A 25,104-nucleotide genomic window follows, 5' to 3' on the forward strand; every position below is an offset into this window, starting at 1 on the left:
TAAAGAATATATGATTCTAGTCTAGGTTCGATCCGTTATTTATTTATTTTTTTCTTTTAGTTTTGGATTCGAGTAGTGATCTTTTTAAATATGTTGCCTAATTTTAGATTGGGAAATATTAGATGAGTTACTTTCTTTTTTCTTTTAAAAAAAAGTACGCATAGAAATAGATAGATCAAATCGCGTGTCACATACGTATCTGGAAAGTATCTGGAAGTATCTGGAAGTATCGGTATCCGATATGTCTGATACTGATTTTCTGTCTCACATAAAATATTTGTGCTTCATAGATTCCAATCATATATATATATTTTTTGGATTTTTTATTCTATTTTATTGTTGTTATTTTTCAATTTTTGCTTCTTTTAACTTTTTCCAATTTTTAAATTTAATTTTTTTTCAATCTTATTTTCAATCCAAAAATCTCCTTTTCCAAGACTGAATTTGAAAAACACCACGACAAAAACTATATTTTCTATAAACTTTTTGAGTTTATTTGAATTTTGCTTCTATTATAATCTAAAATTTTCATTTACAACAAATAAAATTTGAGAAAAGAATCCTATATTTTATGTTTTTAATCTTTGCCAATTTTTTTCAATTGAATTTTCACTTCAAACTTGAGTTATGTTAATTTCGTTTATTTTTTTATTTTACCATGCAAAACATTAATTTCCAAGAAATAAAATATAAAAAAAACCTATATTTTAACCTCATTGAAAAAAATCATGAAACTATTTAATTTCATACAATTATTAGGTGACCGTTTAAATTGATACAGCCCAAAAAATTTATGGATATAAATAGATACTTTCTTTTTTTTTTCTAAAGAAAAGATAAAGTTGAGAGGCTAAAGATATATAATTTAAGAACGTTTTATGGGCCCCTCTGATCTTCCTTGTCTATATATATAATTGCCAAAGCTCAAAAGTTGTTTAAAAGAACAAAGCTTAGCCATAGAGCAGAAGTACTAAAAGGCCTTTGTTTTAAGCAATTTTCCTTTGTATCTTTCATAAGAAAAAGAATGTCTTTTGAAGTCATAGGCTCAGATAAAGGCTCACTCAATGATGAGTTTACTCGTCGATTTGCAAACTTCCCACCAAGTCCATGGGGAGATTACTTCATTTCCTGTTATTCCAACACTATGGTATATATATTCACTTTTTTTTTTTTTTTCTCTCTCTCTCTCTTTTTAGGGTTTACATTGTAAATTTAGTTTCTATGATTTATAGAAAGTTCAATGTTAATTCAATGTTCGATAAAATCCTCCTAATAGTCCCCATTTCATGGAGATTTAATTTATCAAACTATAAGGACTAAATTATAACTTCTAAAACTATAGATACTAAATACTAACTTCCTCCAAATCATAGGGACCAAATTTGAATTTTAACAAAAAAAAAAAAAAAAAATCTAGTTTGGTGTCTAAACTTTCAATTTTATTCTATTTTGAACCCTTATTTTCAAACCTTTTATTTTAGTTTACAATTTTGTAGAAATGGTTTGAAGCTACATGGAGCAAGTAGGATAACATTATGATGAATTTGAAAGTTACAAAACAACATGCGTATAACTCAATTGGTATAAAATTAAAGCATGTACTCTTAGCAAAAGGTTATAGGTTCTCCATTTTGTATTTCGATGAAATCAACAAAAAAAAAAAAAAAAAGAGTTTATAAATTGGTTTTTTTTAGTATGTATTTCAAGTTAAATTATAAGTTTAGTTTTTCTTTTTAATAATCATTACAAGTTAAAAAAATATTGCTTCCACCATAGCTTTTTTTCCTAGTTATCTACTTTCTAACCATGTTTTCAAAACATATCAACCATGCTAAAATGTTGTCTCTCCCTGAATTTTTTGGTCCAATGAATACTCGCCTACACTTCATGGGCTTATGATACTATATTGAGTAGCTCACATATATCTTTCAAAGATTGTGAGGCCTCTATCTTGAGATCTTAATCCAGATAAAGACCATGACAACCAATTGAAAAAAAAAACAAAATATTAATGAACTTTTTTTTTATAATACAAACAATATTCCCAAAATTTTCATAAGGGATAATATAAATATAAAAACTTCTACAATCATTTAATTTTTTTTTCTTTTTCCTTCCTAATAAATGATCAATATCTCTCATATTTTTGTAGGACATAACAAAAAATAATGAAGAGGAGAATATGGTGGAGAAAGAGCTTGAAAAGCTACATGAAGAAGTGCAAATTATGTTTGTGACTATTATCGAAAATTCTTTTGAAAAGCTAAGTTTGATTGATTCAATTCAACGTTTAGGTTTGTCTCACTATTTCGATAGAGAAATTAATGAAACCCTAAACATTGAATACTCCTTCAACCTTGACAACGATGAAGACATTTACTATACTGCCCTTAAATTTCGATTGCTTAGACAACAAGGTTATTCTATTTCATGTGGTAAGTATCTCGACTAATTTCCATAAAGTTATTGTAGTCATAATTTTTAATCGCCATTTCTTGTGAAATTTTTGTTGGTTTTAAGAATAGTGAGTTTAGTTAGTTGAAATTTAGCTTCTTTTGTTGATGGAGAATAGTGTTTTATGTGCTTCCTCTTTTTACACCTTAACAAACCATAAAAAACGTCATTTCCCTTCAAAAGGTGGACGGAGGAAGGTCCATTCTTTTTTTCAAGCTTTTAAGTATTTATATAGAGAAAATATTTCAAACGGTAAAACTGTTGAAAATATTTACAAGATATAGTAAAATTTTAGAACTATCAATGATAGATGTTTATAGACACTGATATACTTCTATTAGTGTCTATTAACGTCTATTATTAATAGTTCTAAAATTTTGCTATATTTTGTAAATATTTTGATTCATTTTTCTATATTTCAAAACAACCCAATTTATACCTTTCGAAAGGATGACATATTTTTGTTTTTTTTTCTAAACATTATGGTTATTTAGTGCCAAGTTTTCTTTGCTTTCTAGTCTACCTTCAGAATAGTTTTAAATAATAATAATAATAATAAAAAAAAAAAAAAAAAAATCTGTTTGTTGACTATTTAGAGTTTTTTAGTCTTTGAAAATGGTACTTTATTTTCACAAATTCTTTGCAATGAATATCATTTTTCATAAAGGGGTATTGAATTCTTAACTAAAATTTAAAAATAAAGCAAGTTTTTTAAAAAATATATTTTTTTTAATTTTCAAAATTTTGCATCAATTCTTGACAAGTAAATAACAAAACAAAAATAATCCAATAGCACAGAATAGTGTCGTTTTCATCTTGTTTATAGTTTTATTGTTTTGCAGTTTTTTGATAAACAAAATTTGAAACATGTTTAGTAACTAATTTTTTTTTTTTAAATTTCTTGTTCTCTCTCTCTGTCCTCTTTTTTTTTTTTTTTTTTTTTTTTTTTTTTTTTTTGTATGGAAAGAAAACAAAATGTTCGGTAATCATTTGTTGTTTCTTTGTTCTCTAAAATTTTAAACTAAAAAAATTCATCAATAGTGAAAAAAAAAAGAAAAAAAATTATAAAAAAGGGTTCTTATATAAAATAATACTTTGAAAAAGTTTATAATAGATTTATTTTAAGATATTTATGGGTTTTAGAAGTATAAGAAATAATGTGGTAATATTTTATTTATATCCTCGAAAAAATTATGAAGTAAAAATTTGATTTTATTATTATTCTCAAAATTCCTACACAACAAACCCGAACCATTGTTAGAATTTGTTTGAAATAATTAGAGAAAAATATTTTTAAGTTCTTTAGATAAAAATGGTGTAAAATACATATTAAAAATATTTTAAAAGCTACTTTGAATTATTATCAAAGATTTCAAAATTTTCTAAAATGACTTATTTTTAAAATTAAATATCGGAAAAATTAAAACAAACACACCTTTAAATACTTCTATATTTTAAAATTTAAAAATAAAAAAATGAAATTTTTATTTTCATTTTGAAAAATAAAAATCTTTCATTTTTTTTTTTTTAAATAATGATCTCAACTACTTCTTTGACATTATTATGAACAAATTACTTTAAAATGTGTGTATATATATATATACAATTATGATGTCTAACATTTAGCTGACAAGATTTTTCACCCACTCTTCACCCTAATTTTCAAAATAATACCAAACTCCCTTTCTCTTTTTATCCCGATTTCCTTTTTAGAATCTTTCATTAGACAATTATATATTATACTCTTGGCCAATTTTTTTTACTTGTTATGTTCATCATTTTCTTTACTTCCTACAAACTTATTATTAAAAACTCTTGATTATAATTTATGCATGATGACACATTTTGCACACTTTGCCCAATATGAGTTCTTAATTACTATAATCCAATATACAATGATTAGCCACAATGAGTATAATTAAACTATTTTATGTCACACTTTACTCCATATGAGTTCTTAATTACAACAATCCAATATACAATGGTTAGTCAAAAGTGAGTATAATTAAACTGTTTTTATTCAAACCTAACAAGAAGGGTATGTTGGAATTTTTGAAGATTGAAGGACAATTTTGAGACAAAACACTAACGATTTTTATCCAAAGTTAATATTCTAAAGTATTTTTGATATAAAGAACAAAGTTGAAAGATATTTTTTAAGATATTTTTTTATAATTTAATCAAATTAATTAATCTATTATCTAATAAAATTCTAGTTATATTTTCAATTTTGTATGTAGTAGTTTCGTGAATTTTAAGAGTATCAAATTTCATGATTAAATTTGTAGTTTTAAAGATTTAAGATTAAATAGATGAAAACTCAAAATTTGTAATTAATATATATTTTTTTTCTTTTTGTTTCTATCGTTTTTTCTCTATCAATAAAATTCCAAGACCTTTTCTCAACGTTGTGTTATATAGGGCGCTGATTGAAACTTATTATTACTTTGGACTATCATGACATAAGTACATATTAAAATATAAATCTGACGTGGCAATATTTTATGAAATGAAAAAAATTAAAAGCTTCATAAAACCAAGTCTAAGGCCATTTTTATTATGCTGAAAGAAAATTGAGAAATGAAAACAAAGTTGCTATTTGAATTAATGAAAAGGAATATTTTCAAATTGTCTGATTTGTTTAGTAAATTTTAACAGAGATATTCAACAAGTTTACAAATGAAGAGGGAGATTTCAAAGAATCAATTGTGAAGGACAAAAGTGGAATATTAAGTTTGTATGAAGCATCACACTTGAGAATGAATGGAGAGAAGATATTGGATAAAGCTTTAAGCTTTACAAAAACTAAGCTTGAAGAAATGGCCATGGATTCTACCTCTCCTTTTAGTGAAGAAGCCAAATATGCTTTGGAGTGGCCAATCTTTAAAGCTTTGCCAAGGCTTATGAACAAACATTATATATCTCTCTATGAAAAGGATCCACTGAAGAACAATGTTTTGCTCAAGTTTGCAAAGTTGAATTACAATGCTATGCAAAAACTTTACCAGAAAGAACTATGTCAAGTTTCAAGGTGTGAACCTTTTTCTCACTATTTCATTTAATATTAAATTTTATACTTTTTAATGATGTTAATTTGGAAGGATTAAAAACATGTTTTATAATGATTTCAAATAACCATATTAAAATCATTTCGCAACATGCTCTATATCCTCAACCATTTTTCTTAGCTTACTTTTGTAATTATATTTTAGGTTATTCTCTTTTAAGGTTAGGTTGGGGCATTTTTGTTACAAGAACTACTATGTTAGCTGAATTTTGAGTCTTATATTTTTAATTTTGTAGTTATTCTATTTTCAATAAATCTTAAAATTAATGACAGTTGCTTTAAGGGACAGTTGCAAATATAGACATTAAACTCAAAGTATTAGCAGATATAACATAATGTAAAAAAAATTACAAATATGGCCAAATTTAAATAGTCTATCAGTGGTAAACTATATCACTAGTTAGAGTCTATCAATGATAAAAGTCTATTACTAATAGACTTGGCTATATTTGCAATTTTTTAAAATAATGTTATACACTTGATTATTATTCCTAAAAATACTACCGATTGTAATTACCCTTGTTTTAAATGGTAAAACTACTGGAAATATGTCAGAATATAGCGAAATATCATTGTCTATTAGTAATTGAACTGATAGATAGTGACATTTCGTTATATTTGAAAATAACTTGGCTCATTTTTCTATATTTGAAAATAACACTATAAATAATTATGTTAGTTTATTATTTACTTTTTTTTTAAAAAAAAAAAAAAAACATTGTTAGTAATTCTCTTATAAATTTTGGAAATGTGTTCACATAGTGGGTCGTTTATGGTATTAAAATTATCATTATTGTTTAACCAATTTGGATAAGAATTAACTTTTTGAAAATTTTTATGTGTTTTGCATAAATATATATAGGTGGTGGAAGGATTTGAACTTGATTGAAGAACTATATTTTGCAAGAGATAGGATGGTGGAAAGCTACATTTGGGCATTGGGAATGTTTCATGAATCTAAATACTCTCATGCTAGAATAATATTGGCCAAGATTATTGCTCTTGCAACCATTCTTGATGATTTATACGACATTTATGCTACATTGGACGAACTCCAACTATTCACAAATGCAATTGAAAGGTTTAATTCTTCAACTCTAGATTGATTGATTCAATGTAATTCACCTTTAAATTGATTACTAAATATTGAACATTTTACCATGTTTAAGACGTATGCTAACTATTTTCATCAATTCATATTAAACCATGCCAACATAAACGTAGCTGATCAATTCGAAGAGAACAATATTTAGGTTGCACCTAAGTCCATGTTTCTCATTTCATACACACTTAAAACAAATAATCTTTTTAGTTTTTTTTAAAAAGCAAACTGTCATGTGAGAGTTTTTAATTGGGTGCCATTCAAGTTTTTTCCATTCGAATAAAGTATGAACTATATAAAAAAATGTACTTTTGATTGAATTTAAGGTGGGATATGAATTGCATTGAGAAGCTCCCAAAGTACATGAAAGTATTTTATGGAGTTATATTAAAAGTTTATGAGGAGATTGAGAAAGATATCAACAAGGACAACATTCCATATGCTATTCACTATGCAAAAGAAGGGGTGAGAAGTTTTAATTTACTCATCAATGTTATATAGTTTTATTTTCAATTGTTCAAGCTTTCTAATATCTATATATGCCAAGTTTTTGTGTATAGATGAAAAGGCAATGTAGAGCTTATTTTGCAGAAGCCAAATGGTTCCATGAAGGGTATTTGCCAACAATGGAAGAGTACATGAAAGTAGCCATTGTGTCTACTTGTTATTATCTTTTTGTTCCAATTTCATTTGTTGGAATGGGAGTTGCTGCTTCACAAGAAGCTTTTGAATGGGTTGAGAGTGATCCAATGCTTCTTAAAGCAAGTGGAATAATCGGCAGGCTCATGAATGATATAACTTCCCACAAGGTACACAAGCCATTACATTTAAAAATCATCACTTGTATGATTGGTATTATTCAGTATGTTGTAATAGGTTATACATAAGAAAGCTCACACCCAAACAAGGACTTGAAGAGAGATTTAATTGGTTCAAAAACTATTTTTCTCTAACTTTGGTTCATTTTCGTTTTTTACTTCTAAAATATGTCATATTTTACATGACTTACTATACTTTCAAAATAGCGACAATTTTGATCTCTATATACAAATTTTTAACGTAATTTTATATATAATGATGAACCTTTGATAAAAATTATGGTTATATTTTAAGAAATTTGATGACTAGAGTTTGGAGTATCGTGCTAAAATTTTGATTGCAGAAAATGGACATTTTTTAAAGAACAAAGATAAAAATAACAAGATTTGAAACTATAGAGACCACATCAACATCTTGAGAATATAGAGAAAAAATGAATCAAAGTTAGAAATATAGTACTAAAATAATGTCTAAACCTAATAGTAAGTAGACTTAAGGATGTTCAAATAACCCGACACCTACGAACAATCTGGACTACACAACTCAAAATGTAAGGGTTAGGATGGATTAAACTTTTTCTATTTTTGTTGGATTATGTTGGAACGTGCATTGACTAAAAAAGAATTAGCTTGACCCAACCCAATTTAGATTATATATATATATATATATATATTATTTAAAGTTTGATTAATTTTTATTGACTAATTTGTGAATTTTTAATAATTTTTTTAAAAATTTGTTATGATATTTATCTTTGTTTAAATTTGTTTGATAACTTTTAAATTTGTGTTGTATATAAATTTACATATTTTTAATTAAAAAGAAAAAATAAGTTATGACCAAAGAAGCCAACTTCCAAATCCAAATTTTAAGAGCTTGGTCGGTTTGGGTCAGAGACTTTTATTGGATCCTTTGAGTTGTCAATCAACCAACCGAAATTTTTTGGTTGGTCCAAAAAATACCTTCAACCCAACCCAATCCATCCCGTGTGCACCCCTAAGTAGACTATTGGACATATAAATTACTAATCTTGTTGAGAATTCCACCTTGGAAAATCAAGAAATCTAATACTCCTTATAACAGAGATCATGAACAATTCCAATCATTGTCAATTAATTTTGAGATGAAATCTCATGTTATCTAATAAGTCGTTGAACCTTATTTTAATGTTAAAAATTCATTGAAAAATATCAAGCTAATTTTTTTTTTTAATAAAAATGAGTAGTTCCATGCAAGGATAATTAAAATATTTGATATATTTGTAAATCATAAGGATTGACACCGATATCCTGGTTTGATCAATATCTCGCATAAATAGGCATAAAAAGATATAAAAACATCATCAATTAATCACTACTAATAACATGTTTTTTAAACGATTTTTTATAAATTATTTAACTTTGATATGGATATCGATATTTTATTCCTAATAATATTTTTTGCTATGTTTTTTTTTTTTAATAGTTTGAACAAGAGATTGGTCATGTTGGTTCCGCTGTTGAGTGCTACATGAAACAACACGAAGTATCAGAGGAAGAAGCTGTGGTTGAATTAGAAAAAGAAATCGAAAAATCATGGAAAGATGTAATAGAAGATTACATAACGAAATCAACAGAGCTTTCGAATGCAATCCTTATGCGTGTGCTGAATATTGCTAGACTCTCAAACTTGTTTTATAAGAAGGAAGATGGTTATACATTTGTTCATGGAGCAACCAAACATTTCATTACTTCTATGGTTATAGACCCCATACCAATTTGACATCTCCTGGAGAATAATTGTTAATTGCATATGTACTTTTCTCTACCATAGTGTGTGCTTATGTAATGGGTAAAAGTACTTCTAGTGAAGTATTTGCATTTTAATTAAATAAAAAGGTAGAGAATTGGTGTTGACTATATTTTTTAAGTTGTCTTGTTTTATGAAATGTTTGTGATCTTGTCCCAAGTTTTGTTCTATGGAATGTCTCTACTAATGTTATTTTAGGTGTTTATTTCAGAAAGATTATTTCTTTCTCTAAGTTCGACTGGCTATTTTTTTCTTCTTCTTCCAACTATTATGCAATAGAATAGTTTAAAAAAAGCAATGGATAAAAAAGGTGACATATTATATATTTTACATATCATTAAAGATACATTTTAATGGTACTACACAATTCCTCACTACTCTATCAATCTGTGTAATCTTTGGAATTTGTATATACCTAAAAAATGAAAATTCTTCCTTTGGAGTATCCTTCACAATATTCTCAACACGACGGAGAAGAATCAACAAAGAAATCCTCATAGCTGTCTCAATCGAAGCGGGTGTATTCTTTGCATGGATAGCTCAGAATTTGTTAATCATCTTTTCATCAGTTGTACTTTCTCTTCAAATTTATGGGCTCGTCTTTCCCAAACAATTCTCCAACAACACTATCAATCTATTACCAATATTATCAACTGTCTCTTGAACATAAATCTGAACACTAAGGATGAGATTCTAAGAAGCAACATCATCACTACTCTTCTTTGGTGCACATGGCTTGAACGGAACAAAAGGATCTTCCAAGATGAACAGAAGCTTCAAGGTCATGTTTGGGATGAAGCTTTATCATTGGCTGGCCTATGGTGAAGAAAATCCTATTTATTTTGTAATTATGATGCTACTACTATCGCTTTAAACTGGAAATCGTGTATGTAACCCCCATTGCCCTTTTCCCTCTTGATTTTTGGATTTCAACTTTCCTCTAACTCTTTATACATACTTTTCTTTTTGAATGAATATGACTATTGGCTACGGGATATGATGAGGGTGCTAAGGAGGTATCAACCTAGTTGAGATGTCCCAATACACCCCCTAATCCCTCTTCCCTTTAGTACATTCTTAAAAAAAAAGTTATATATTTTAACCCCAATACTATGAAATTTGTTAAAATTTTGTCACTGTACTTTTAAATGTATAATTTTAGTATAATTTTAGTCACTGTATACTTTTAATAAATCTTAAATTTATTCTTATTTCTAGTTTATTTTTTACCTTTTTTTAAACTTTTTGTAATCTATGTAACATGTCACTATAATATTTTGAAAATAAATCAACAAATTGTATTTTCTTGCATGAAAGTTATTATTATTATTATTTAGCTAATTTCAATAAAAATTAGCTAGGAGAGACTATATTCAAGGTTTATTAAGAGTACATTAGTTAAAATTGAACATTTGAATGTATGAAAGGCTAAACTCGAAGTAGGTGTGAGCATGATGGACCGAAAAATTGAACCAACTGACTAAAATCTATCACTAATATTTTATAGGATGACTATAGGTAACTCAATCTCAATCCTTAGTAAGTTATAGACTCCTACCTATGAGAGACTGTCCTTTTATTTGTATGAGTGAGAGTGGCCCGAGTTGCCGACTCAATATGTCTACCATTTTGGAGAAAGGACTGAGTAGAGAGCTGGGAATATAATTACACGACATGGGATTTACTCCTTCCCATCTTTAGGGCAAGTAGAGAGAAATTGTTCCTTTAAGTGCTGACTCTAGATCTTGAACAATGGGCCCTCTTCTATCTCGTTGGTTTGAGAGGGATTTTGTTTATCGTATGACCATAAATAAGTTATTCATCTTATGATTAGTAGGACTATGAGAACTAGAGGTAATTACAAGGAAAAATGGTAATTGACCCAACTTAATTATGAACGATTTTTAAAGGATTCACTAACTGGTAACAGTGTATCCATGGATATAGAAGTACATCTACATGCAATGTGAAGAGTGTATATGTGGGTCTTCGGTGGAATGACTCGCAGTTAATGAATGTTGATTAATTAAATTAAAGAGTTTAATTAATTAATCACGTACCAATAGAGCTTGTAATCTATAGGTCCATTACATCTTCCCACTAGCTCGCTAAGGGTGAAAAAAAAAATAGAATTATTAAAGTTTTGGTGAATTTGAATTGTTGAAATTATTTGGAAAATATGACTGTACATAATACAATTAATATAATGTATATGGATACATTGTAATATAAAGTTAATTTTAAATTAGATTCAAAGTTAAACTTTTTTATATGCGAAAGTTAAAATATTTGAATAAGATTCAAATATTAAACAATATCCTTTATATTTATATTACAACCATAGGTTAAGATTAATATGAATAAGATTCATATTAAAATATAGGTTATGAGAGAAAAATATATTTAAATATGATTTATTGAATATTATTTAATTATGTTAATTAAATAATGATTTAATTTAATCATATATTAAATAAAAATAACTCCCTCATGTGGGGAGTTATGAGATTAGTGGGAGAGGAATAACTAACCCTGTTCTTAACTCAACGTAAAAAAGAAGAAAACTGGATGATTATCATGTGTGGTTGCCTCTTTGGCTTAAAAAAAAAAAAATTCTCTCTCAAAAAATTTCTTCCAAACTCCAAAAGGGCTCTCACAAGCAACAAATCTACCAGAGAATGGCGGGGATTCGTTAGTGGTAATGTTCGAAACACATTTTTTTTTTAAGATTTCACTTGAAGAAATAGCTTCAAAAGTAAGGTTTTCAAAACTTTTCTTTAATTTACAACATGCTTAAATTGGTTTCTTCTTTTATTTTCTGCAACGAATTTTGAAGCATGAGTATGAACATGCTTCTACACAAGATTCGATCCCTTAAATTGGTATCAACGTCATATCTTACTTTCAATTTTTCGTTATTAGAAAGAAAGATAGAAAAATGGTGGGTGTTTTATGCATTTTTCTTGAAAATATATGGATAGTTTTTGTGTAGTTGACGTTTTCGGAGTTTCGACATTAGATTTACTGCAATTTACTTTGATTTGATGAATGTAAGGGCTTTTTGTTTTTGGACAAATTATTTGTAAGTAAGGTCATGTAAGGTTTTGTCGATTGTGGCAATTTCTAGCTTTCAAAAGTTCCAAAAAAAAAAAAAAGAGTAGACAATTAGAATTATGAGCACAAACCCAATAGGATTCTGTGCAGGGTACTGTCTGACCGTTATCGTCTGTGCGTCATAAAAACATCTGACTATCTGACTGTCATTGTTTGCTTCATGGATTCCCTTGGACAAAGGGCTATAATGATAAGAAAATTAGCCAAAATTTTGGAGCCCTAATTCAATAAGTTCGTGCCATATTATTTATTAAAACTATTGTAATTTTATTTATTTTTTATTTTTTATTTTTTAGGATACCAAAATTTTGGTCTATTATTGCTATATAATTTAATAATGCATGTGATTTATATTTTAAATTATATCAATTATTTGTTGCATAAAGTATGCCATATAATTTGAAATCCCACAAGAGGTTAAGCATGATCATGCATCATATTTAAATATAATTGTTATATTTAAAGTTTATGTTACATTTAAAAGTATGTACATACATGATGTATATTATATAGTTTGTATATTATAATATTTTACTGAATGATTAAAAACATGTATACTATATGACTTTCATTAATATGAATATAATAGTTATATTATTAATGTTAAAGAAAGTAAAATGGATATAATAAGGTTTTAATTCATTATTCTTAATATAAGAGTTATATTGCATGATTGAAGAATAATGATAATTAAAACAAATTGTGCATGATGCATGATATAATTTAGTTTAAATATGATTGTTATATCGATAATGTCTTTAGATGCATGTTATAGGTTTTAATTTCGTTACTTATATAAAAGTTATATGACATAGAAATTAAAATGTATAATAAAGAGTTGCATACAAACATAGGGTTTTAATTCATGATTTCTAAGAGGTTTAAAATTTGGAAATTAAAATTTTATGATAAAATATTTCTAATAAATACTAGAAATTAGGTTTAATATTTTATTTTATTAAGAAGATTAAAAAGAGTTAATCAAAGATTAAATTTATAAAAGAGTTTGGCTATAAGGGACATTTGTCTGAGGAAGGTTCTGCCTAATGTTGGGGTATTTAAGATGAACGTAAGGGAACACCTTGACCTGGGAGCCGACCTAAAAGGTGAACTAGTCAAAAGATTTTATGAGCATGCAATAAAGTTGTTAAACTATCCAATATGAATGTTATATTGGGAAAATTAACAAATACTTATATAAATGACATAGCCTAAGTTTACCTAGGTATGCAACCTAGGTTTTAAAATTCTTAGTGGGAGAAAAAAGATGTATATGATATATCATTTTTCTTCTCACGCTCTCCTGAAAAATTTACACTGTGAGATCTATGCTCGACTTCGTGGCACCTTGGAAGTATCCTCCCATTGAAAAGTGTTTACATAGGCCAATATCAAGGTGAATGGAGAAAGTATTTATAGTGAGTAGGAGAATGGCGTGTGTCAACATATCCTATGGTCTCCTTCATTAGATGTATAGTGAGACTTCATACTCGGCCTTGTGGCACCCTGGATGTGTCCTCCCTTCGGAATATGTTTGTATGGAATCAATATCAGAGAAAACTCCATAAATAGATAGGTCCGCTTTAGTTTTTGCTTCAATTTGCTCTTTCCTTTGACATTATTGGAACGGACATCTAGTATCTATAATGAAGGGTCACATTCACAATAAATTTTTGAGGAAGTTAATAATTTTTAATCAAAACAATGATAACTAGTTGTTATAGTAATAAGAGTTATTCTGGTATAATAATTAGTTGAGAACATCTCAATTCAATGAAGAGGTAACTGATCACCCTTCGGTGTCTTTTATCTTAACTCAATGAAGTATTATTACAAAAAATTAAATGTTTTAGGATATATCAATTTTTTTTTTTTTGCTAAAATTTGATTGGATTAAAATATTTATATTTTTACTAATTTAGATATTTTCTTGTATCAACAATCTTGAAATGGCAAGCGCTATAAATAATTTACTAGGAGCCGACAAATTAACTGGTGAAAATTACACAAGTTGAAAAAACATGATCAATACTATGCTAATAATCGATGATCTGAAATTTGTCCTAATTGAGGAGTGTCCTAAAATCTATGCTCGTACTGCATCTCAAAATGTTCAGGATGTATATGGTAGATGGATGAAGGCCAATGATAAGACTAGAGCATACATCTTGGCAAGTTTAACTAAAGTATTGACCAAAAAATATAAAAACATGATCACTGCATATGAGATCATGGATTCATTGCGCGAAATTTTTGGAAAGTATGATGGGGAAAAAAGGGAGTTGGAATTACTTATCCTTGAAGATCGATCCCTATACGTAAATCCTCTATAGTCATGAACTCCTCAAACAACTTCTCTTGAAATCAAACAAAATGTACAATAGTTTGAAATCCAGAACGAGTACCACCACAAGATTATCTCGGTATTCTCAAAGTTGAGAATCAAGTAGAGTGTGTGGGCTTGCAGAAATTAAATTTGGGACACTACAGAAAAATGTCTATTATAGCTTTGAAAAAATGTTATCATATGTCTATTATAGCATTTTCTCCAAAGTCTTGACAACCCATGCTATTAAAAGTGTTGTGCTTTTTATAGCACTTTTTAAACGCTATCGAAAAGTTCAACTTTTTATACCATTTTGTTACATGCTATAATAAGTTTCCTTCTATAGCACTTGCTAAATGCTACGAAATGTACGAATATTTATAGCATTTTGTAAATGCTATAAATACAAGTTTCAAATAGCACATTTGTCTTTGTATCAAATAAGATAGCATTTTTAAAAACACTATAAAATCACTTTTATAAAAAAAATATGTAGCTGTTATTTGAATATTATAGCATCTGTTTACAATTATAATTATTTATTTAATGAAAGCTATAATAACTTTGGTTGTCAACTTTTTGTATTCATAACATTCATTTATATCTTTAATGATCCTATTGTTGCATATTTATAACTTCTTAAATATGTTCAAATCCTATTGTTGTCTTTCATACATTTCTACACATTAGAAATCAAATAAAATTATATTTATATAATCCCCAAAATAAATGTTAACAAAACATTCAATACAAGATTCATATATCCCAACAAAAAAAAATATAAAGTAATGAGTGCTAGAAACTTGGAGATGAAACAAAATATAATTTTTTAAATTACAAAATATTTCGATATGAAATTCCAAAATAACTCCAACTTAGTTGTGTATGTAGTCGACCACAAAATACTTGGAGATGCATATGGACTGATAGTTCTTCATCAACCTACAAAAAAAAATTAAGTAATAAAAAGTTTAGGTAAAGTTATTGAAATCAAGAAATAAAATCATCGATATGTATACATGCTAATTAAAACTTTGTCAAATGACCATGCAATTGTACTACCGATTACATCTTCTATGTATGTCATTTATGAGTTTGGCCTCCATAAAAATGCATCATGTTTTATAGACAAGTCTACCCAAAGTCTCATTGCTTGTGGACCAAGGGGAACATGATGAACAAGAACTTTTGGGTCATTTAAAGATCATCAACCTTTAGCAACTACCTCTCCTGTACCACACCAATCTAGCAACTTGCACTTGCGAAGAGTGTTATTAATGTTAATACTCTAACAACAAGACAATATAAAAAACAATATATAACATAGTGAGAAACTTATGAAATTTATTTTTATCTAAAGGTAGTTCAATAATCTACAAATAAAAAATAAGAATATATAGAAACAAATAATAAACACTTTACCGAAGGTGAAGATACCATTGGGTCAATAGCAACGTTGTTAATCAAGGGCTCATTTAAAGCATTAGAGAGATGTTCACTTGTATTTCCCTAAACTTAAAAGAATGAAAAGAAACAACATAAAAATATTAAATAATAAGAAAACATTAACATAAACCCACATTGATTCTACTAGTTAGTAGCATACTTGAACTTTTAGTAGATGAGATATCAAAGATCTCATTTCAATCATCTCTCCCTCCATCTTCTTACACTTTTGTTCAAGTTGGCTATAACTCTCTCTTTGAGAAAATCGAGACAGCCCTCTAGCATGATCACAATCAAGACTAATAACTTTGCTTATTGCATTATTTTTTATATTAATTGAGGAAGTGTTTGTCCCTTCATTATAATTTTTTTTAATACGTTCCTAGCATTCCATCAATTAGAAAAACAAAAGTGGCCAAGGAAGAAAAAGTAAAAACAAAAAAAAAAAAGTAAATTTTCTAAATTATCTTAAAAAATTTGAGTTGTGATAACTGGCCTCCCCCTTCCCCTCCACCCCTTAAAAAAAAAAAAAAGCAACCTTAATGTAGACAGAACCTTCCACAAATCAATAGTTTACATATTACTAACTAGTTTAGGAGTCCACAAGACATTCAAAGATACATTTCAAACTTTCATATACTACTATCTAGCTTAGGAGTCTGCAAGACATTCAAAAAAAGAAGTGAAACCTAACAATAACTATAACCACAATAAAACAAGTAGCTTCAAGTGATAACCTCGCCCTTCCCCTTCCCCAAACAAAAAATAAAAAACAACCACCTTAATACAAACACAACCTTCTAAAATTTTACATATTACTAACTAGTTTAGGAATCCACAAGACATTCAAAGATACATTTCAATCTTTCACATACTACTAACCACAATGAAATAAGTCCGTAAAATCACTCATGGATTGTATATTGGTTAGCTTAGATTTAGCATGTTCGTCCTCACTAGAAGCTACAAGAATTTTGGACACAAGTCGTGATTTTCCTGATCTCCACAACCTACCCATCTTTTGAAAAAGATAAGTTTTTTTCCAAACTTCCATCATATTATATATCAATTATAATAATATTTTGAATAATTAGAAATTTATACCACAAGATACATGATAAAAAAGATACTATAAATATTACTCAAAACTTCTAGTGGCTCTTTAAAAAATCCACTGGAAAAGTTGACACATACATCTACTAAATAACATTCAACAATACATCCTTCCGGTCATGCTCATTTTCTAACATATCCTTTAAACACCTTCATGTATCTAAGTCAATAAGTTGATCATAATTAGATAATGACATGAATTTGACGTTATATATAATTATAAAAACACACTTCCTTTCAAATGGATACATTCAACGAAATTGAATGGGTTCACATAATCGAGCTTTACGTCCCAAATGAACAACGAAGTGCGTCATTATGTCGAAAAATGAAGGAGGAAAAAATCTTTCAAGAAGGCACAATATTTTGACAACTTCTTTTTCAATCTCTACCAACTGCTCTTTATCAATTATGCATTGACAAGGTCTATTGAAGATCAAACACAATCTCGTTATTGTATTTCTTGCCCCTCTTGGTAGCAACCTTCTCAATGCTACAGGTAGAAGTTGTTGTATTAGTACATGACAATCATGAGACGTCAATCCTATAATCTTGGAGTCATCGAGAGATATGCAGGTTTTGGATATTACAACTATATCCATCAGGCAACTTCAAGTTGTATAGTATTTTACAAAAAGATTGTTTCTCAGATTTGGAAAGTGTATGTGGGGCTGTAGGAAGGTATATTTGATTTCCTCTCTATTGTAGATGTAAATTAAATGTCAAATGTTAAGCAGGAAGAAATTTTATTTAAGAGGGTAGTAAATGTAATACCCTAACCCTAATTTAGAAAGCAAGAAAACAAATAAACTTAATAGAAAAATCGGGTGGAAATTTAGAATTGGAAAAAATAAGAAATTTATTAATTATCCAAAAATAATGAATAAGGGGGTAGAATCAGAGAGGATTAATTAGAAGTTGGAGAGAGCGAGATTCTCGGCGAGAAAGTGTCTGGAGAGAGAGCGAGATTGGAGAGAAATATTGGAGAGAAACCTGGAGAGAGCGAGATTGGAGAGAAAATTGGAGAGAGCGAGATTCCCAACGAGAAATATGAAGAGAGCAAGAGCCACGAGAGTAAACCAGCGAGAAAGCTGGAGAGAGTGAGAGCCATGAGAGTAAACTAGCGAGAAATCTGTAGAGAGCGAGAGCCACGAGAGCCAAACCAGTGAGAAAGCTGGAGAAAGCGAGATTTGGACAAAAGTATGGATTATGCATTGAATTTGGCCACAATCTTATAGATTATACATGGAGAACCCTAAAATTGAATACAAACAAAGGTTGATGACGTAAGGGCAAACGTTAGCCAAAATTAGATGTCTTATTAAGAGAAATTCTTAAACCAAAGTAATTTTAAAGAAGGCATTTGTAGGATGAGTTGTCACACAGAGAAGAGCTGGAAGCAGCTATAAATAAGAGGCTTTACACTGGAAGTTAAACTCATTCTCAAACAAAACACAGTAGTAAAAATCGTTTGAAAAGGGGGTGAAGTAATTCTGTTAGTTAGAAGAAGGAAACGCGAGGGAAGTGCTGAACAAATTTTCTTCTGGTTTATGAGGGAAAACTCTACTGATTAAACCATAAGGAATAATAAGGAATAACTAGGATCGCAGTCAAGGTAAGTAGTTTATCTCACCCTCTCTTTAAGTGTTTCGTGGTAGTGTACTTTTAATATGCTGCATAATTATGTTATTGTTATGTTGCATTACTTGTTTAAAATACGTTTATCGACAAGGGACCCCATGCATTATGTTTGTTCACAATGATGAAATAAGATTAAATTTTAATTAGATAAAATTTATGCTTCTAGGGCTAATAGGGCATGTATGGTTGCACCCCTCTAGACCTAATTCTATGTCAAGTTTATGATAGGGACTAACACGGTATGTATGGTTGCACCCTATAGTCCAATCTTACGTTTATGCTAATGGTTGATGTTGGATGCGACTCTGGCCCTACTGACTACATGACCCGCTAATCATCAGATGGGTTAGTTTCCGCTTAAGTCCTCATCTTCCTACCAGGGCGGAGAAAATTACGTTAGAAGCAAAACCGACCATCACATGTTATTATATGTTTTCGGTCCCAATCTCATGTTTTCAAGACATGTTGCATGTGATTGTGAATTTGGTCACTACCCTATGTGAGAACTACTTACTCGGTATATTATATACTCATCCTATTTTGACAGACTTTGTAGGTAAGGACACAACATAGGTGGCAGAACTGGACGTCGCTTAAATGGCCAACCATCAAGCTCACTATCAAAGGCATATGCATTTTAATATCACTACACTAATGTATTATGGATCCTGGTGTTTTGTAAAATAAACTTTTTATATATTTTTCTACCTAATTGATAAAATCTTAGATATGTTCTTTTGAGATTTTTACCGAAACTCATCTCATGATAGAAAATTCTAAGTATGTATGTCGTAACGGTCGGACCATAATATATAAGGATCCGGTCGTTAAACATAATCCCTAAACATAAGTATAATATAGCATAGTATATTAAGGAGATGATTTACCTTCCAATAAGGTAAGTCAAAGAAGATTGATTGTTTTTTCCACATTTCTTTGACTTTTGTATTTCACTTTCTCTTATTACACTATCCCCAACTATTTTTGAACTTCATAAGAGTAAATAAATCTTATTGCCACTCATAAACTTAACTGGCATAGCTTCTTCTACTTTTCTATCAAACGAAGACTTCTTTCTTCTATATGGATGAGAAGATGGTAGAAATCGTCGATGCCCCATGTAGGAATTTTTTTTACTATTTTTTAACCAAAGTGCAAGATTTTTATCTCCACATGTAGGACACGTAGTTTTACCTTTTGTTGTGCACCCAACAAGATTTCCATATGCTGGAAAATCATTTATAGTCCACATGAGAACGACTTTTAAACTGAAAGAAGTTTTGCTAACTACGTCATAACATGATACTCTTGCCCATAGTTCTTGTAAATCTTCATTAAGAGGTTGCAAAAAGATATCAATGTCATTACCAGGTTGTTTGGGGCCTGGAATTAGCCACGTCAACATTATATTTTCCTTTTTCATGCATAACCATGGAGGTAAATTGTATGTAACAAGTATTACTGGCCAACAATTATACCTGCTACTGTCACACCCCGCCCCAGATCACCCTTTTAGCCTAGAGAAGGGCATGACTGCAGCAGGTATCAACCCTTAGGCTAACACTTACTGCCTAAAAACTCTTGCATAACAACTCTGATACCAAATATAAATTATATGCAACTGGACGGCTATAGGCCCACAATTTATTAACTTAGAAACTTAATATGTTTAGATTATTTACAACATTAGATTTACAAGTCCCAAAACCAACAAACCCTAGTCCCTATATGAACAATAGTAACATGTGTACAATATTAGCTATAATTACCTAGAAAACGGTTACAAGTCTTTTGTTCCTTTAGTGGCAGAGCAGATACTGAGCTGTCTTCAGAGGATTTGACCGCTACCTGTGGGGGGGAAAAACAAAAACATTTGAAAATGGGGTGAGCTTACGCCTAGTGAGTGACCGAGAAAACATAATAAATTCCCATGCATAATTTCAGAAAATAGTTTTATCTAAAATATAAACTTTTGCAGCATAAATATTTTCCGAGCGTAAATTATATAAAACTGTTTTAAACATGAAACAATAAAATCATTTTTCAAATCAAAGTACTGTATAACTGGTAAAATAATCCTAACACCAACTACTAGTCCAGAGAGAACCCTTTTGCTCAATCTCTGATGTTATTCACCTATGGCCACACTAAGTACCTTAACACATTAGGTACTACTGCTCAAATTCCTTCTCCTTGTACTTCAGTATCGAGCTATTAGGATACCTTCTCCAACGTACTTCAGTATCCTGTTGGCTTGGTACTTTCTCAAACGTACTTCAGTACCAATAGATACCTTTTCCTTGTACTTCAGTATCTAGTTGGGTGGATGCCTTCTACTTGTACTTCGGCATTGCATTTTACCAAAACTATTTATAAACAACTTTTCTCTTTAAAGTATGTACAGTATAACACATATACAACATGGCTTTAAAGATGGTAATGCATGCTGGATAAAATCAATACATATACATATGTAAATAGTTTTTCAACAGTATGCATGCCTTCAAATCACAATTCAAACTTGCTTAGAAACCACTTTATAAAATTAGTAGGCATGAGAATTATTTTCGCAAACATGCTTTCTGTAAAACGTTTGTAATCAAAACAGTTTAAAAACGTTTTAGTTCGAAAAAATTTTAGCCACTCACCTCGATTTCTTAGGAACTTTTCACTCTAGTATCTCCTCGGGTCCCTTTTTCACCCCTAGAATCCAAATTCAAATTTCAACTTAGATTACTTATAGTTTCGAACCTTATTTAGAAATACTTCCTTCTACAAACTTATTCTAAAATGTCTTAGGAATCTTACCCTAAAGTTTCAGCTCATAATTCTTCGTGGTTTGGCCGGAATCTCAAAATATTCAAGACTGGCCCAGACCGATCCAACAATCTGACCCTTCTGCCAATTATTTTTCCTTTAAATGACTTGTGTACCTTATGGGAAGTTAGGTCATTCATGAGCCTGCCAATTATTCCACTTGCTTTAAGAAGCACTGGATCACTCTCAACCCATTCAAAAGCCTCTTGTGAAGCAGCAACTCCCATTCCAATAAATGAAATTGGAACAAAAAGATAATAACAAGTAGACACAATGGCTACTTTCATGTACTCTTCCATTGTTGGCAAATACCCTTCATGGAACCATTTGGCTTCTGCAAAATAAGCTCTACATTGCCTTTTCATCTGTACACAAAATTCAACATTATTATTAGAAAAAAAAGAGTTAGATGACATGGTATCAATTAAAAAGAAAATAAAATTGTTACTATAATACAATCTTAAATCACCGATAGCTGATGAGTAAAAGTAACTTTAATATCATATCATATAACAAAAGAGAGACTTTTTTTTTTTTTTTTTATGAAAAGTTGAAATTAAAAACTACATACCATTAATGAGTAAATTAAAACTTCTCACCCCTTCTTTTGCATATTGAATAGCATATGGAATGTTGTCCTTGTTGATATATTTTTCAATCTCCTCATAAACTTCTAATATAACTCCATAAAATATTTTCATCTACTTTGGAAGCTTCTCAGTACAATACATATCCCACCTGAATATATACAATAAAAAAGAAAGTTATTAATTTATAATAAAAGAGTAGAGTATTATAAGTGTATATGCAGTGATAACATGAAATAATGAGTTAAAAAACAACATTACTAGAATTTAAACTTAATACCTCTTAAATAGTTACTAATTAATAACTTCATCACCAATGGTGAAAGAAATGAGTATTACCATTACATTACATCAATTTAAAACTAAATTATAAGTAATACGTTATGATTTAATTAAACTCAACTTAAGCGCATGTTTTGTTTAATTTTTGAAATGTTTGATTTTAATAAATTAAGCCATTTTAGAAAATGTTGAAGTATTTACCAACCACTTGAAATAGATTTTGAATCAAACAATTTCAAAATTCATTTTAAATAGTTTTTATTAAAAAAATTTAAATAAAAATGATTTTTTTGAAACAAATCTCTGTAATCAATTCAAACAGACACAAACGCAACATATTTATATTAACACACTTATTAATCCATAATTAATAAAATGATGAACTGTATTCATCTAACATATTTACTAGTATTATACAAATTAGTCAACTATAACAAAATATAGTCAAAATGATCTTAGTTCGATTGACATAAAGTTTATACTAGCCACTTCTTGATTCGAGATTTGATCCTCATGACACATGTTAAAAAACTAATAAATCAATGAAGGAGTTAGTTGAGGATTAAAACCTTTCGATTGTTTAAGTGAATAGTTGAAGTTCATCCAATGTAGCATATATATCATACATATCATCAAGAACCGTCGCAAGAGCAATAATTTTGGCTAATGATATTCTAGCAACAGAGTATTTTGGTTCATAATAAACTCCCAATGCCCAAATGAAGCTCTCCACAGCCCTATCTCGTGCAAAAGATAGTTCTTCCATTAAATTCAGATGCTTCCACCATCTATACATTATTTATGCAAAACACAATTAAAACTCAAAATTGCATCTCCTAATAATCCCCATGTCTAAATTAAATTAACTTTTCTAAAAATAATAATAATAACGACTATATTAGGTCGGCCTCTTCGAATAATTGATTTCTCCATACGTGACAATTCTTCAACTAATGGAGTTTAATAGAGAGGATTTAAGCCTACAAACAACATGATAAACAAATTAAAATTATAAAATTTTTCTTAGGAACTAGAATGCATAAAAAAAAGGGGGGGGTTCACCTTGAAACTTCAAATAGTTCTTTCTGGTAAATTTTTTGCATAGCATTGTAATCCAACTTTGCAGACTTGAGCAAAACATTGTTCTTCAATGGATCCTTTTCATATATAGAGATATTGTGTATGGTGATAAGCCTTGGCAAAGCTTTTAGGATTGGCCACTTCAAAGCATGTTTAGCTTCTTCAATAAAAGGAGAGGTAGAATCCATGGTTATTGCTTCAAGTTTAGTAGTTGTAAAGGCCAAACCTTTATCCAATATACTCTCTCCATTCATTCTCCAATGTGATGCTTCATACAAACTCAATATTTCACTTTTTCCATTCACAATTGATTCTCTGAATTCTCCCCCCTCTCTTGTAAATTTGTTGAATATCTCTGTTTAAAATAACTCAATATTTCCTTAGAAAAAATGGTGCTAAATTATCGAAAATTTTTCGAAAAAGAAAATAGAAATATAATTTAAAAAATTCCTAATGAAAAAAAAAAAAAACTTAAAAAGCTTGCAAAAAGTACATGGTTTGGAGGAAACCCATGAACACTAGTCTCCATCAACAAAAACAGTTACAACTAAATGATCACTATTCTTGAAACCTATTACAAATTATTCACTACTATAATTCCATAGAAATTGTCTAGAGATCTAGTTCACTTACCACATGAAATCGAGCAATCGAAACTTGAGGGCAGTATAGTAAATATCTTCATCATCGTCAAAGTTAAAAGTGTTTTGCATATTTAAGACATCGTTAATTTCTTTTTCAAAATGGTAACACAAACCTAAACGTTGAATTGAATCAATCAAACTTAGGTTTTCTAGAAAATTTCCAGCAGCAACTCCAAACATTCTTATCACTTCTTCTCTTAGCTTTTCGAGCTCTTTCTCTTCATTCTTCTTTTCTTCCTCAATTTGTGTGTTGTCCTAGAACAACACGAGACAGACATTTATCATTTAATGTTGAATATATCTATAAGTAATAGAAGTTATCATTGAATGTTGAAAGTTTGCAAATCGAGGAGGAACCTCATCGAAGTTAATCATAAATGGTATAATTGAATAATGTTAAAAATTTAGATATCTTGGTCAAAACATCGAAAAAGATTGAAACTAATCATAAATGAGAAAGATCACACTCTAATGACTAAGTATATAGTTAGATGATAAATTAACACAATATGATACAAAGATACTCCATCATACAAAACAACATAAATCAAAGTATTTGAAATCATATATATGTGTGTAGCTACCAAAAATCACATCATGGCTTAAAGTGGCATTATTTGGTGGCTTGGAATCAGATGCAACTATTTGAAATGTCATTTTCTTTTATCTTTAATTTTATGAAGATATATAGAATCCTTACACATAGGCTTTATATAAGATGCATTCGATGAGGATTCCTTTGAGTAAATGTAGTCTAAGATTGCCTTAGTTGAATGGTGTGCTTTGGTAAAGCCGTATCTAGTTGTTTTTCCCAAAACACAGTG

At 29.1% G+C, this 25,104-nt stretch overlaps 1 protein-coding gene and 1 pseudogene across 1 annotated transcript; one reads left to right on the forward strand and one right to left on the reverse strand.

Annotated features, from left to right (window-relative positions):
- The first annotated feature begins 943 nt into the window (after positions 1 to 943).
- On the forward strand, positions 944 to 9,462 carry LOC120068986 ((-)-germacrene D synthase-like). The gene is made up of 7 exons (XM_090307351.1): positions 944 to 1,147; positions 2,153 to 2,435; positions 5,113 to 5,485; positions 6,384 to 6,602; positions 6,950 to 7,088; positions 7,184 to 7,432; positions 8,907 to 9,462. Exons 1-7 carry the CDS (start codon positions 1,025 to 1,027, stop codon positions 9,201 to 9,203), a joined length of 1,683 nt encoding a protein of 560 aa, XP_090163477.1. The 5' UTR covers positions 944 to 1,024; the 3' UTR covers positions 9,204 to 9,462.
- A 12,230-nt stretch (positions 9,463 to 21,692) lies between these two features.
- On the reverse strand, positions 21,693 to 24,937 carry LOC150032405 ((-)-germacrene D synthase-like; annotated as a pseudogene).
- Between the last annotated feature and the right edge of the window lie 167 nt (positions 24,938 to 25,104).

The sequence above is a fragment of the Benincasa hispida genome, chromosome 11, assembly GCF_027475165.1.
Source record: "Benincasa hispida cultivar pf3 chromosome 11, pf3_genome.v1.1, whole genome shotgun sequence".
Classification (NCBI taxonomy): Eukaryota; Viridiplantae; Streptophyta; class Magnoliopsida; order Cucurbitales; family Cucurbitaceae; genus Benincasa; species Benincasa hispida.

What these genes read in the sequence shown, in the direction of transcription:
- LOC120068986 (XM_090307351.1), top strand. Translation starts at nt 1,025, where the DNA reads ATGTCTTTTGAAGTCATAGGCTCAGATAAAGGCTCACTCAATGATGAG. An exon ending in CCTGTTATTCCAACACTATG is followed by an intron (nt 1,148 to 2,152) that starts GTATATATATTC and finishes ATATTTTTGTAG; the next exon opens with GACATAACAAAAAATAATGA. An exon ending in AGGTTATTCTATTTCATGTG is followed by an intron (nt 2,436 to 5,112) that starts GTAAGTATCTCG and finishes AAATTTTAACAG; the next exon opens with AGATATTCAACAAGTTTACA.